At 32.0% G+C, this 15445-nt stretch overlaps 1 protein-coding gene across 1 annotated transcript; it reads left to right on the forward strand.

Moving 5' to 3' along the window:
- The first annotated feature begins 4503 nt into the window (after positions 1-4503).
- Positions 4504-14850, forward strand: LOC143075259 (carbonic anhydrase-like). The gene is made up of 8 exons (XM_076250622.1): positions 4504-4630; positions 6966-6995; positions 7311-7481; positions 8513-8661; positions 9523-9615; positions 12031-12094; positions 13794-13951; positions 14230-14850. Exons 1-8 carry the CDS (start codon positions 4573-4575, stop codon positions 14509-14511), a joined length of 1005 nt encoding a protein of 334 aa, XP_076106737.1. The 5' UTR covers positions 4504-4572; the 3' UTR covers positions 14512-14850.
- Positions 14851-15445: the final 595 nt, after the last annotated feature.

The raw sequence follows: 15445 nt of genomic DNA on the forward strand, positions 1-15445 counted from the left end.
GCGATTGTTGTTGATTGTTGTATAATGGTGTTTTGTGCGATAGAATATTGTTATCTGTTATATATGTAATATAAATATATATTTATATATGTGTTTTACATTCTCGCTTTCATGTACACATAACCATTCAGTATTTGTCACATGTTTATAACTTCATAGATACTTAATGTGTATTTTTACGTGTACACATGCAATTATACTTTATTGTTATTATAATATGTATTAAAGAATATACTAGGTAAACAAATTTCAGAGACAAATGTATATAATAAAAGTGAATATCAATTTTCAAATCGGTTAACAAAAGTATGATTTTTTTCAAACGTCAGTATTCTTCTCCTAACCCAAAAGACGTGGGCTTCTTTTTTTTTTTTTTTTTTTTTTTTTTTTTTTTTTTTTTTTTTGCTATTTATCAAAATATAAGAGACTGTGCACTATAGAGGTTTTTTTTAAGTTTGGTGTCCAATTCCGTTTAGAAATACAACTCTTTTTTAAAATAAAAAGACAGGATAAAAGAGAGATGAATATATATCATTGAACAAAAGGGTAAAATAAAATGTGTCAATGTAGGCTAACAAAAAGAGGAATGTTACATTAGAATTTTGTTATCTTTAATCTGTAAAGATTGTGTATTAAAAGATTATAATCGATTTTAACTTTGATTAATATACGATAACAGTCCATGTACAGACTGCAAACTCAGTAGTTCTAATGATCACGTACATGCATGTACATATTTACACTTATCGTTTTCCTCTAGGCGAAATATTTCACAATAATTATTTTATTGTAAATGGCTAAATAAAGATCTCGATCTTTGTCTTTGTAATTTTTAAAGACATGTTTTACAGCAACCATATTTATAGATATAGGAAGATGTGGTATGAGTGCCAATGCAAGGAGACAACGTTAACTATCCATCCAAGTCATAATTTATAAAAGTAAACCATTATAGGTCAAGGTACGGTCTTCAACGGTTTTAGACAGTGTTTTATATACAACTTGAAACTAAATAGCAACACGTGATACATGATGCATTGCTACTCTTTATATGGAAGTAGGAAAGTAACATAGTAAATAATGTTTCACTCCAATTTCTAAAGACATATGTTCCCTCCCATATTTGTTGAATTCAGCTTTGAACAGGCAAACTAGTAGACTATTAGAGTCCAGTTACAGATTGATATTCACCTTTAAAGACAGAGCACCCATGACCCGAGATAACCCCTCAACATCCTGGCTACCAACCGATCAGGATCAGTATTTTGTTGGCTTTTTCACTGTAAGTAAGAGGATGTAAATAATTGAGTCAAACACTGATGACAAAACAAAACCAAAAAAGAAACCGGTCTCGATGAAAATACGAAGAAAGTAGTTTTAAATACTCTACATAAAACAGTTCTGGCACATAGCTGTATAAACTTTAACTATAGGTAAAATATTTTAGTAATGATCCTTTATGAAACGAACGCTTAATGAATTGGGATCATTGTAGAACACTATTGAGAATATCTTTTGATTGATAAGAAAACATAGGAAATTACAATAGGAGTGCATATTTGACCCTTTGTTCAGAACAGAAATACATGTTTGTGTTCTACGAAACCGTCGTGAACCAGTGTGGTCTACTATGAAGTTATAAGAAATATGTTGAATTTTCGAGCTCAAGTCAGGATTGGGTGTAGTTTTGACATGAAATGACTCTCACCTTTTTTGAACCTAATACAAAATAACCATAAATGCACGAAACTGCAGATTTTTACATAGAAAGCAATTCCACCGGCCTAGGAAATAGTGGTTTAATTCCTTATCTAGGAATAGTCACCATGCGCAGTACATGAAAATCTATGTCCATTAAAGTGTATTTGGCATTTGTGTATTTTCAGCTATAAAACATAACGAGAATCTGTACTGTAACTACAAATGATCACCAAAACAAGATTAGGATACGCCAACATGATAAAAATCATCAATGGGTTCCATTGACTTTAATTTGTTCGATTTAAGTTTTTGGTCTTACAAACTTTACATGTAATTGATATCAAAATATGATGGGTCGAGGCTTTGAAACTGATTTTATTTCGATGGTGTGCTGTTACGCCACTGTCCCATGTTAGGAAGAGGATTTAGCTCTCATGAACACGTTTAACTTAACAACATTTCACTTGTGTGGCTTAACTTAGTCATGTTCCTGTATTTCAGTGGTTGTTGTTGGTTGCTGTTTATCACACGTGTTTTTCGTTTATTGGTTTCAGCATGAATAAGGCGGTTAATTTTCTCTCAAGTTTAAATTGTTTCTCATTTTGTCATGATGTAGCCTTTTATAGCTTTTATTTTGAAGTTCGTTATTATAGTTGTCACTTTGGTAGTCAGATCGCTTCTACTTGTTCAAGTCGGTTTGAACAGATTTAGAATTGAAATTCAAATTAACTGTTTTCGTCCTATCACATAACTGTCAGTTTCATCGCTATCAAACTGTAATATTGAGATAGCTAAATTAAAGAAACAAGTGACGTAAATACTTAATAGATTCGAAATAAATCAAACAACAATAACCTATTGGAACTTTTCATTACAGATATATAATTTCGATATTCTAAAATTCGGAAATTTGTGATTGCGTGTTAGTTCTAAACCGGCGTTTTGCATTTTCACAGATGTGCATTTCATTTGCGCCGATTTTTTGACAGGTAAATTACAGGTTAGATGTAAGAAGATGTGGTATGAGTTCCAATGAGAGAACTCTCAATCCAAGTCACGTTATTTTTCTTTATCATTATAGACCTTTTCCATTAGCCACTTGTACACATGTAATGAATTGTCAATCATAACATGTATAAAACTGTTGTCCCCTGCTCACAACGGGGAGATGGAAGAAGGCCTACAAGATACACCTCCAGATTTTTTTCTTGACAGTACCTGTAGCTTTTAACCTCTGTCTTTAGGACATCTGCCACATGGCTATGCTCGATCTGTGTTTTGACAATAGAATCCGTGGTGACTCTGGATTTACACTATTTTATGGTACATTTTTAAGAAATGTTGTTATGTTTCAGGACACTAACCTTGAAGTTCCGATATATATGGCCCTCAATGATTAAAGAATATTGACTCCTCGGCTGGTTTTCAGTGTGCAATATATATGTCCATCATGTTGCAACGAAGTTCCGGAACAATATGAATCAAAATTCGGCCATCAAAATGAACTTAAACATAAACGAACAACATTTATAACCAGATTTTACCAATGGTATAGTACAGTACATGTACAAGTATTAACTTACCTGTGAATCAAATTAGGTGCAAATGTAAAATCGGCGCAAATGAAAAAAATGAAATCGGCGAAAATGAAAGAAGAAAAATTTTCAAAATCGGCGCAAATGTCATACGCCCTTCTAAACTTCATTAGTAAACTACAGATTTAACTTAAAAAATTGTTAATTGTTATCAACACTTTCGGAAATTTGGTATTACAAACTCATGTTTTATGTCGTTTTTTTATGTTGTAATGTTACACTCTTGTCTCAGGTAAGGTTTAAGGTTGGCGCCTGTTTAAATTTTAAACCCGCTGCATTTGAATGCACCTGTCCTACGTCAGGAGACTGTTGATATGTAGTGGTTGTCGTTTGTTGGTGTGGTTCAACTGTGTTTCTCATCTCTCTTTTTTTTAGTATAGATAAGGATTAGACCGTTGGTTTTTCCAGTTAGAATTGCTTTACTCTAGTAATTTTGGGGCCAGCTGTTCGGTCGTAGTGGAGAGGGCATTAAGATTTACCCATGTCCGTCTGTACGTCTATACGTACGTCCGTCCGTCCATACGTCCCAAAATTGGTTTCCGTTATCTAGTTTGCCTCAACTAAATGTTATGAAACTTATACACAATGCTCATTTTCACAAAACACAGGTCAAGATTGAATGTTGGTGGCGTCACTTTACTGTTCTAGAGCTATGCCACTTAAGAACTTTATATGCTAGCTGGTACATCATCTGTGTCCCAAATTATCATATTTGACTTGTAATATTGGATTAAAAACTCGTTAACAGCATTATTTCATATAATTGGATATAGCATGATGAAGCATTTGTAAAGATTAAAAAGAGGTAATTTATGAAATTATACAAGGCCTACACGTGTTTCATATTTCCTTCCAGTGATTGAACTTTTTTTTTGTCTTTTAATTTATTGTTAACCGACTTCTCTTCTTCAAATTACAGAGCCCAAGTTTTTAAAACTGTGTGTCATTGATTTATTACGTACCCGTACTTTGCACCATGTCCTTATTATCACCTTTTGTTAAATATGATATCTTTTATGATCTACAATGTACTTGGTAAATGAAGACCCATGCATATTAGATGAAGTCCTCTTATTGAAACAGAATGTCCCTTTAAATGATCTGATAACATTATGCCGTAACTACTTAACGCGGAGTAACATCTGATTAAATTATAGCGTCCTCTGGCTAAGTTTCCCATCCGTAACCACCGTATGTCTTAACTTTCAAGGACAGTATAAATACATCTTACATTTCACTTTTGGGTTCTTTAGCTTTTGAAGTCTATTGCATTAGGATGTTTGTTTGTATTAGTTTGTTTATTTCATTGCCAATAGTGGCTTTCTGTGGTACCGGTAAGTTTTTAGTATTTGGGTCCTTTTTGAAATATTTTAGCAATGCTCCGGCTAAACATTTTTATTTATACATGAATTTGTTTCAACTTATTTTTAATTGACTTAAACTTAGTTTTCCTTCTGGAACAATGATTTTTCGAATAAAAGTAGAACGGAATATTTTTATTAATATTTTTTTCAAATATGCACCAGTTTCCACATTTCTTAAAGACAAATATTTGGTGCCTCAATATCTGGACCTATTTTATCCTTCTTGGTAAATAAAACGGAGGACAAAAATAAAATTTAAGTTGTTTGATGAGGTCTACTTACTCAAATAAAAAGCAGCCTACCAGAAAGTATTTATAACACAATTTTTTCAAAAATTCGTTCTTACGCCGTTTTCTCGTCTAAACTGACATGAAACTGTTGATGGCAAAAAAAAAAAAATAACACCAATTACTCTACCTAACAAACATAACAAGGCACGGATAGGCCGCAACACCAAACGCAGAAGACTTAGTGTTTAAAGTGGCCTGAAGTCACTATGTGTTATTTGCTTCTCTCGCCCTGAACATGCATCAAATATTTGCCCCTGGACGTTAAGCAACCAACAATCAAATAAACAATAAAAAAACAGGTTATTGTATTATTTTGCACTTACTACATGTATAATTAAACATTGCATAACATGGTGGGTTTCATTTATTTTTCATTTAACTTAAATTTTATTTAAAATACGAAGATTTAATTTACATAAGAGATAGTTATCTATTAAACATGATTTACATATTCAATAATCCTAATAGATACTATCTATTATTATATGTTTCAGAGTGTACTATAATTGTACTATGCATAAATAAGTCTGTTAGTTTTCTCGTTTGAATTGTTTAACATTGTCATTTCAAGGCCTTTAAAGCTGGCTATGCGGTATGAGCTTTTCTCATTGTTAAAGACCGTACGGTGACCTATAGTTGTTAATTTCTGTGTCATTGGTCTCTTGTGGACAGTTGTCTCATTAGAAATCATACCACATCTTATAATTTTTTTTTATATTTATACCTTTGGTTAATATTTTTGTTTAAGAGAGTATCAAGTTTAACTTCTCTCTTTTGGTTAATATTAAATTACTATTGATAAAGAAAACGGTACAACATTTTCCTTAACTCAATTTAAAATACATGTACATTGACTTTCCGACTATCATTACTGTGATTTATGACAGTGTCCGGATATGAACATGATATGTACGTGCATATTTTGAAAATAAAATCGGATAATGCATAAATTAAATTTTAGATGTGAATATCATCATAAATATAAACATTTTCATATCAAAGCATATTTTATAATACATATATGTTAAAGTTTTAAGGTACATGTATACTAAACCATAAGTTGCCATCATCCGACAGTACCCATAAATTAGTTTGAGGAATTTACATTTTGACGATTGTTTCTCATTAAAGAAATTAAATTATAGTTGACATGTAGTCTGTGTCACTATGCAAACGGCTTGGAATTGGCTTAAATTGTATTCTCTGGGATTTATTTTAAGCTCGGAGTTCACAGCTGTGTATACCGGTGTTACATATACAGGTATGGCATTATTTAACTCGGCATCACTCTTTCAATTTAATAAGTTATAATTGCATTTGTGGAGAGTTTAACTAAGAGGTTTGGAATGCGCCAATTTACAACTTAACATCACTCTTTCAATTTGATAAGTTATAATGGCATTTCTGTAAGGTTTTATTGGGAGGTTTGGAATACGCCATGGTGAAAACAATTAAGGCACTTTCGTGTTCAGAAATATTATATTTGTAATAGATACTCGTCTGTTTGTGGTCATGAAATGACATTTAAAACCTCCAACATATTTAAAAAAATAATTATCCCTTTCAAAAAATTTAATAACAGCCTTGTCAAATTATTTGTTTTCATAAGACAGACCTAAGTTTAATTGATGTCTGAAGCTGGTATGTCTGTATCTGATAGTCCTTTGATAATGTATATATATGTACCATTGTCACGGTCATTTTGCTTAGTTTCTACTGTAACCCTTTTTTTGACATCGGACTCGGATTTCTTTTAAACTGAGTTTTACTGTGCGAAGTGCTACATGTGTTTGTTTATTCTACATTAGCTACAGGTACAATGTATAGGGGGGATTGAGATCTCATTAAACTCGCCGCATGTGTGCGCCTGTCCCAAATCAGAAGCATGCATATATGGCCTTGTTAGACTTTGTATTTGTCTTAATATTCACCATGTGCAGTGAACCATCAAGGTGATTCTAAAATGGAATAATAGTTGCATGTATCAGTCTTTTATTAATATTCTTTAATTGTAGGTTCTGTATGGGAATACAACGGAATCCATGGTGAGTCCACTTAAATGATTATATTTTAAAAATAAGTACAGTCTATTATAATATATCCTACTTTTCAACTTCGATGACATTATACAATCACGAAACTGTACGGCATTGGTTAATGAAAATCTTGAGTAAAAAAAATGTCATACATGTGGAATTGAGATTGATAAAGAGCAAAATAAACTTTATAATTTTAGTTTGTATAATCTCCTTTGAACAAACATAATTTATGAGTATGATCAGAAACCCATTACTAGTAATTGACTTCTGGTATTAATTTACGAGCGTTTACCAAGTCTATGATAATATTTCACCAATCAGGTCCCGCCCACTGGCATGAAGAGTATCCGGACTGTGCTGGAGTGATGCAATCACCTGTTGCTATTGAATCGAAAAAAGCAACATTTGACATCAGCCTGCTTCAGTTTGGATTTAAAGGATTTTCAGAACTAGTGCAGGCAAACATGACAATGAAAAACAATGGACACACTGGTGAGATATTTAAATATGATTGTCATATACCGATATAAGAATATTATTATATTATTTTAAATTATTGGTGAGAAATATATTTAAATATGACTGTCATATACCGATGTAGAGATGTTATTTAAATGCAAGTATACATGTATTGTATGTGTTATGTACAATCATTGTCAATCTTCACGGTCGCACAGGCTTTACAAAAACCACAAAATTTACATAACGTCTTGTAAAGTAGAAATAAGTTTTAATTAAGCATATAATTTGGTTACACCAAGCCGTATCAACCATCAGCTAGTTCAAAATGATAATATTTCGAGCTGTATTTTTTTCTTGTAATAATATCTACTAGGGTAGGTTTCGAATCCTAGCTGTTCGCCCTGTTACAAAATAATCGAATATGCACGAGTTTGAAAAAAATACTGGCATGTAGTTGTGAATATAGATATAAAGGAGATGTGGTATAACATGTAGTTGTGAATATAGATATAAAGGAGATGTGGTATAAGTGCCAATGAGACAACTCTCCATACAAGTCACTATTTGTAAAAGAAACCTGATATTGTTAATGAATACTAAACTAAAGTTTCATTGTTGTAAGCCGTACAGTTGTCCAAAACTTTTGCTTACATCCATCTTATTTTAACTCTAGTTGATAGTTGTCCTAATGGCAATCATACCACATCTCTTTATTTTACATTAATGATACAAATATATTCTCTAAATTCTATTTCAATTTGAAAAACAGCTGTAACAATGATATTTTTGTTAATTAATCTCTACAATATATTGTATGGTCAAGTATTAAGTGTATGATGACAGACTTCCAGTGACTTATTAATTATGAAAGTAAAGTATCGCACAGAACCAAAAGAACCAATAAAGAAAATATCTAAAAATTTCTGGAACCTAGTTGACATGTACATCTCTAGAATATGTAAATATGGAAACATTTCTGGAACCTATCTGACATGTACATCTCTGGAATATAATCAACCTATTTGTATGATTTTATATATTTAGAAAGTCTTTCGTTTCAGTTCAAGTTGACATTGTTGATACGTCATTGAGAACACATGGTGGTGGTGTGACTGGTGGATACAAACCTGTACAGTTCCATTTCCATTGGGGAGCAGATAATACCAAAGGCTCTGAACACGTTATTGACGACCATCATTACCCAATGGAGGTATGGAATTCACAGTGTACATGTATATACTGCTTCAAAGTGTAGGTTAAAAATACGAAACAAAAATTAAAACAAAGAAAATACGAAACCAAATTAAAACACAGAAAATAAGAAACCAAATAAAACACTATAGGCAAAACTGCAATACCTTACAAGAAACAAATACCCTACTAAAATTTTTTAGGCATTATTTGTATTGAGTCTCAATGCTTTATCCTCCCCCTTCCCCCCTGCCAATCCATCCAGCCATATCTTCCGTTGCATAGTATGCAGCTTGGTGTGGATGTGCGATTTGAAATTGGTAGTTTATTTTTGTATATGAATCATGATCAATCTAGAGCAGCTGATATTCACCATAGTTTTGGCAGGTTCATGTTGCTTACTCTTTAATTTTTTGTATGTTGAGTCACGGTTGAGTATTGTGGACTTTTTTGTGTGTTTTTTTTTAATACCATAGCATTGTCAGTTTGTTTTAAGATTATGTGTTTGAACGTCCTTTTGATATCTTTCGTCTGTGTTTTATTATGCCGAGTGTTACTGAGTAATATGTTCTCAGATCTGCATGGCAATGTGTTTCTGTTTTACAAATCTGAGAATTTTTTATATTTACCACTGAGCATAAAACATAATGTTCAGCTTCTGTATTTAGGAAAATTGTTTCATTAGTAACTTTGTAGTGTTAGTTTGTAATAACCATTGTCATTTTTCCGGACAGTCTCTTTCTGATTGACCATACTTTTAAGTACTTACGAATAAACTATCCACGAAAACGCTTCAACTGCAAAAATGCGATTGCTGTATAATTTCTGTCATACTAACTACAACATAAACTATTCTAATGAAAAAAAAACAATTTTTCAGATGCATATAGTCCACTACTCAGATAGGTTCCAAAGGATAGAAGATGCTATTGATAAACCAGATGGTCTTTTGGTATTGGGATTTTTCTTTGAGGTAAATATTTGCAAGTCTGAAATAAATATACAACCTTACCAAATTCAGTATTTAGTTAACCATGTTATTTTCAATATCTATTTGTATTGTATATGTGAGGCTCTAGGGGAGTCTCAAATATTAAACAATGGGAAAAGACATCAAGAATCGAGCAAAATAGACAACAAATAATATAGATACGCCAAAATTAAATGAAAGAATTCAGATACAATGTATGAAGGTTCTCCCAATCTAAACGCTCACGTATGAGAAATTCACACACCTAATTAAATGGGCATTTAAAAAGGGGGAATGTGAATATATACATGTATGTTCAAACTCTTTTGGGTCATTTTTTAGTAGCAATAAACAAAAAAAACTGTCAATTGGACATGCTTTGATACTATATCTGCCCTTGAGTTATAACTAGATAACATTTTTGTTCGCTTTGGAGATTCCGTATATCGCCAGGTTATCGGAATTCCAATGGGGACTAACTGTGCACTACTTATTGCGGACCTGTTTTTGTATTGATATGTGTTACAATTTATGACAAAAATCAGCAAAGACCCATCGAAACAACATCTGATACATAAATTTAATAATATTTTTAGATATTTGGATTATATTTTGGCTCTCAATAATGACGACTTCAGTATGTATACTAAAGAAATTTATGAATTACTGAAACATTATTACACCAGGGTTTTCGATATTACAAACTAGTCAAACATTTACTAAATTTTATCATCGGTATAAGGACATCATTCGTAAATTTAGCTCAACATGCAGACTTCTTATACGTTCAGGTATTTCACATCTAATATTTTATGGAAATATTCTTTATAAAGCACAAAAATGTCAGTATTCACCCCAGAAGCTAACAAAACCTTTAAATAGACTTATTAAGAAGGGATATAGTTACGATGCTTTTGTCAGGTCATAAAAAATTGCATATTTTGGCTTTAATATTGATCGATCACTTATAGGGGCTTTGCATCGGAACTGAACACATTTAAAAACCAGTTGTTGGCATGAAACGGGTTATGTTTTTTCTCATATATGTTATGATAGAATGGTACTAAACCCCTCACGGGAAGGATTGTGCCTGACATTCATATGATGAAGATATAATTTTTCACTGAATCAGTTTAATTGAAGTCTGAAGCTGGCATGTCAGTTAACTGCTAGGAGTCTGATGTTATTTATGTATTATTTTCATTTTGTTATTTTCTTTGGTTACATCTTCTGACATCAGACTCGGACTTCTCTTGAATTTTAATGTGCGTATTGTTATGCGTTTACTTTTCTGCATTGGCTAGAGGTAAGGGGGAGGGTTGAGATCTCACAAACATGTTTAACCTCGCCGCATTTTTGCGCCTGTCCCAAGTCAGGAGCCTCTGGCCTTTGTTAGTCTTGAATAATTTTAACTTTTAGTTTCTTGTGTACAATTTGGAGTTAATTTGGCGTTAATTATCACTGAACTAGTATATATTTGTTTAGGGGCCAGCTGAAGGACGCCTCCGGGTGCGGGAATTTCTCGTTGCATTGAAGACCTGTTGGTGACCTTCTGCCGTTGTCTGCTCTATGGTCGGGTTGTTGTCTCTTTGGCACATTCCCCATTTCCATTCTCAATTTTATGTATGCTATACATGGAAATGTGTTTACCAAATGGTGTTTATTGAAAAATTAAAATCGGTATTTCTATTTGTAAACGATGGTTTATGAAAGGTATAAACTAGTTGATGGTGTTTTTTAAATATGTACGGGATAGTTATTTTTTTATTACTAAAAATTCGTAAATGAATTTAGAATACAATATATTAATACTTGAAGAATTCGACAAAACTGCGAATAGAGAAAGATTGAGGTACCGACAACTTTAACTGAATATGCTATCCCAGAGTCCGTCAAAAATGCGACGACAGTGAATACAGGACAAACTATTATTATATTCAGACTTTAGACTACTCTTCTTGAGTCTTAAGAAGATCTTCAACCATACATGTTAGCCGCTCATTTGTTAAGACGCAAATTTGTCGTAACAGTGTACAAAGTTTAACAGTGTTTCAGTATTTTCAAAAGAAACCCAAGTCTGATTCTATAATGTCCCTATTTGATTAGACTGTGCGTACAAAAGTAAACTTCGTGACCTCGAAAAACCTTGATATGGACACATGCGTAATTAATTCAAATGGCGGCATTGTAGTTTATTTCATTTTATTATTTATTTCTTATTGATTACTTAGATAGTTGTCTAATAATGTATCACATTAAACAATGATTACCAAATGATTAACAATTCACACGTACAATTTTCGAACTCCAAAAGCCCATCCCATGGAATTCCCACCCTTTGTTGCTTGGCATTGAAAAGCTTTGTGCATAAATTATTTATTTTATTTTTTACTTGACATACTGTTTCAATAATTTCAGATTGGACGACATAACATACACTTTGAAGAAGTATTTAACTACCTCGAAAACGTTGCACATAAAGGTATTTAGAAACCCCATTTGAGATCTATGTTTTTTTTATCATAGCAGACTAGTAAGTCTAATTTTTAAAATTTATAAGAAAATATATATTTCTTAAAGAAAACACTACGCTGGAAGTGGCGCATATCTAACTGAAAAGAGGTACAAGAACAGATTTGAATTTTAAATGCACGATTTTAAGAGATGAGCACTTGTTTCTTTGTATATGTATTAACCACTGACACATTGGTTCAGACGTTTAACGAACTTAAAACACGTCTTAACATCGCGTCTGATGCTAGAGGCAAAACAAAATATTAATCTAATGTGCATGTAGTATAGATAATATCTAAATGTGCCTTCGCGCGAAAAGCGTGATTACTTTGTACATTTCTGTCTTAGGGCATTGTGAATATTCAATAACTTAATGAGGCAATAACGTTACCTATGCTTTGGGTGCTTTTATTTTTAAACGCTTGGCTTGATGAACTACAAACGCTAATTGATTTGACTTTATAATGTAAGCATGTCTAATCTTCAAAAGTCCTGTATATATGCAACATTTCTCAACAATCTTCTGTATGACGTTTTAATTGTCGAAAAAATAACCATTTTAAAAACAAAAAACGACAGACATTTTAACACTGAATAACTTGACTTTGAGACTGCAAAGGTCAACTAGTTTGTGTATTTCAAAACTCCTTCAAATGGTCAAATGAATAAGAATATCATATTTTACTAATATATGTAATAATTTTTAAAATAATTATACATGTTCTTGCATAATGCATTATAATAAAACACAATTTTGTCTCATATTACACTAAAACAAGTATATAAAATGACCCAAGTTTAACTTTTAACGATCATTTAAACGAGTTGATACATTTGTTTCATGATATGAACACCGCCATGTCAAATTACATATTTATCTATTATTAGACCCCTAAGTTTCTTTTTGTAGTAAAAAAAAATTCTTGCATCATCGAAAAGCCATATTTATGAAATCTGATGTAAATTTGCCATTGAGTTTTTTTCCCTCGTTCTCTGTTTTATATAGATGATTTGAGTTTTGATTACTTGTGCTTTGTTCCATAAATGACATTAAGTTTTGATTCCTTGTGCCATCTTCTGTAGATAACCTTGAGATTTGATTACTCGTGTTATCTTCTGTAGATGACCTTGAGATTTGATTACTCGTGCTATCTTCTGTAGATGACATTGAGATTTGATTCCCCGTGCAATATTCTCTAAATGACATTAAGTTTTGATTCCTCGTACAATGTTCTCAAAGTGACATAAATTTTTGATTCCTCGTGCAATGTTCTCTAAATGACATTGAGGTTTGATTCCTCGTGCTATGTTCTGAAGATGACATAGTGTTTTGATTCCTCGTGCAATGTTCTCTAAATGACATAAAGTTTTGATTCCTCGTGCTATTTACTGTAGATGACATAGAGTTTTGATTCCTCGTGCAATGTTCTCTATATGAAATTGAGGTTTGATTCCTTGTAAAATGTTCTCTAAATGCCGTTAAGTTTTGATTCCTCGTGTAATGTTCCCATAATGACATTGAGGTTTGATTCATCGTGCAATATTCTCTAAATGACATTAAGTTTTGAATCCTCGTGCAATGTTCTGTAGATGACATTGAGTTTTGATTCCTCGTGTTATGTTCTATAAATGACTTTAAGTTTGATTCCCGATGCTATGTTTTGTAGATGACACTACCGAAATCCCTCCAGTAATTATGGAGCGACTGGTACCAATAGATTTAGTACACTACTATCGCTACAGAGGAAGTCTAACTACACCTCCATGCTACGAGAGCGTTGTTTGGACTGTTTTTACACAACCAATAACAATTTCTAGTAGTCAGGTAATAAAGTTGATATTGTATTGTTCTTTTATACAGTTCTATAACAGTAAACTACCTATTTAACAGATATAAGAAGATGTGGTATGAGTGACAATGATACAATTATATATACAGGTCAATTTTTAAAAGTAAACCATTGTAGGTCGAAGTACGGTCTTCAACACGGAGACTTGGATCACACCGAACAACAAGCTAAAAAGGGCCCCAACACGATTTAACTTCAAGAATTGAATCCTCGTTGAGCATATAGTTGTAAAGAAGATTTGTTTTAATTTCAGATGAGTGATTTTAGAAATAAAATAAAGAAGACAACAATAAACGCTACTCACGAAGAAAATTTAGTTGATGATTTTAGGCCTCTTCAACAACTGAACGGAAGAAACGTGTATTCGAGTTTTGTTACTCAGAAGCCGTCCACTCAAGATCCACAAACAGTTCAACCAATCAACGTTGTCTGTCAGCACTCACATGACCACACAAACAATGCTATCAACACAAATTTTTCTCTGTTTGTAATTTTTATAAGTATATTGACCAGTGGTTTTACGTGTGGTCACTAGCTGTTAATTCTATATATTACAAAAAAAATTACAATGAAATCCCATAGACTATTTACACCTTTTGATGTTAAATATGTTTAATTATTATTCTCATTTTAACTAAACAAGCATAATATTTGTAACATTTATTATAATTTGTTGCTTTTAATAAAAAGAGATAGGAAGAAACCATTGTAAAGAAGCCTGACTGTGATACTGTATTATTTAAGCTTCCATTTTTACTTTTTTAATCTGTAAGTTACTTTTGTTTTGTTTATGTTTTCAAATGTCATTTTAGATTATTTCTATTTGATGACTATGCATATTTAGTGCTAAGATGGTGTGGGAAAGGAAAAAAAACCATATTTTCATAAAAAAAATATTTTTTTATATTTAATTTCATGTTTTTAAATATTGCTTTTGAATTTCGAAACTTGCCCTCAGTCAAGTTACTTTCACTCATTATGCACAAACACACATTTTTATAAGTAAATGTAGACTGTATACCAAGAAATCATGCATATAAAAAAGAAAAGATAAGGAACCCATAGTTGACATTAGTAATTTTAATATTTTTTTGGGGTAAAGCTCCAGTTTACAGTAAATAAAATTAACTTTGTTTGGAGTGTTTATTGCATTTTGTCACGTCTATTTTTTAATAAAAAATATTTTCTGATTTTAATGTTTTCCACTTATATGTTTTATCTATTTGACGTTGGCCTCATTCGATTGATTTTCCCTCGTTATGCATTGTATTAGAAAGAAATGACATAGTCGATCATACATGCGTAAATAACAAGGAGAAGGTAATAGAAGAACCATTATTTACTCTCTGATATTGCACCTGAAGTAAACTTATTAAAGCCCCTACACGTTAACAATCTTTTAAAGAGGCATTGTCTGTAAATTCATGCCCACCAATTAAACAAGTACATGAAGTATAAAAGAAACTTTT

Source organism: Mytilus galloprovincialis, chromosome 5 (genome assembly GCF_965363235.1).
Source record: "Mytilus galloprovincialis chromosome 5, xbMytGall1.hap1.1, whole genome shotgun sequence".
NCBI classification, from domain to species: domain Eukaryota; kingdom Metazoa; phylum Mollusca; class Bivalvia; order Mytilida; family Mytilidae; genus Mytilus; species Mytilus galloprovincialis.

Excerpts from the sequence above, each read along its gene's own strand:
- LOC143075259 (XM_076250622.1), top strand. The coding sequence starts at position 4,573 with ATGTTTGTTTGTATTAGTTTGTTTATTTCATTGCCAATAGTGGCTTTC. Across the intron at positions 9,616-12,030 it reads TATTGGGATTTTTCTTTGAG|ATTGGACGACATAACATACA; the intron begins GTAAATATTTGC and ends CAATAATTTCAG. Across the intron at positions 12,095-13,793 it reads CGAAAACGTTGCACATAAAG|ATGACACTACCGAAATCCCT; the intron begins GTATTTAGAAAC and ends TATGTTTTGTAG.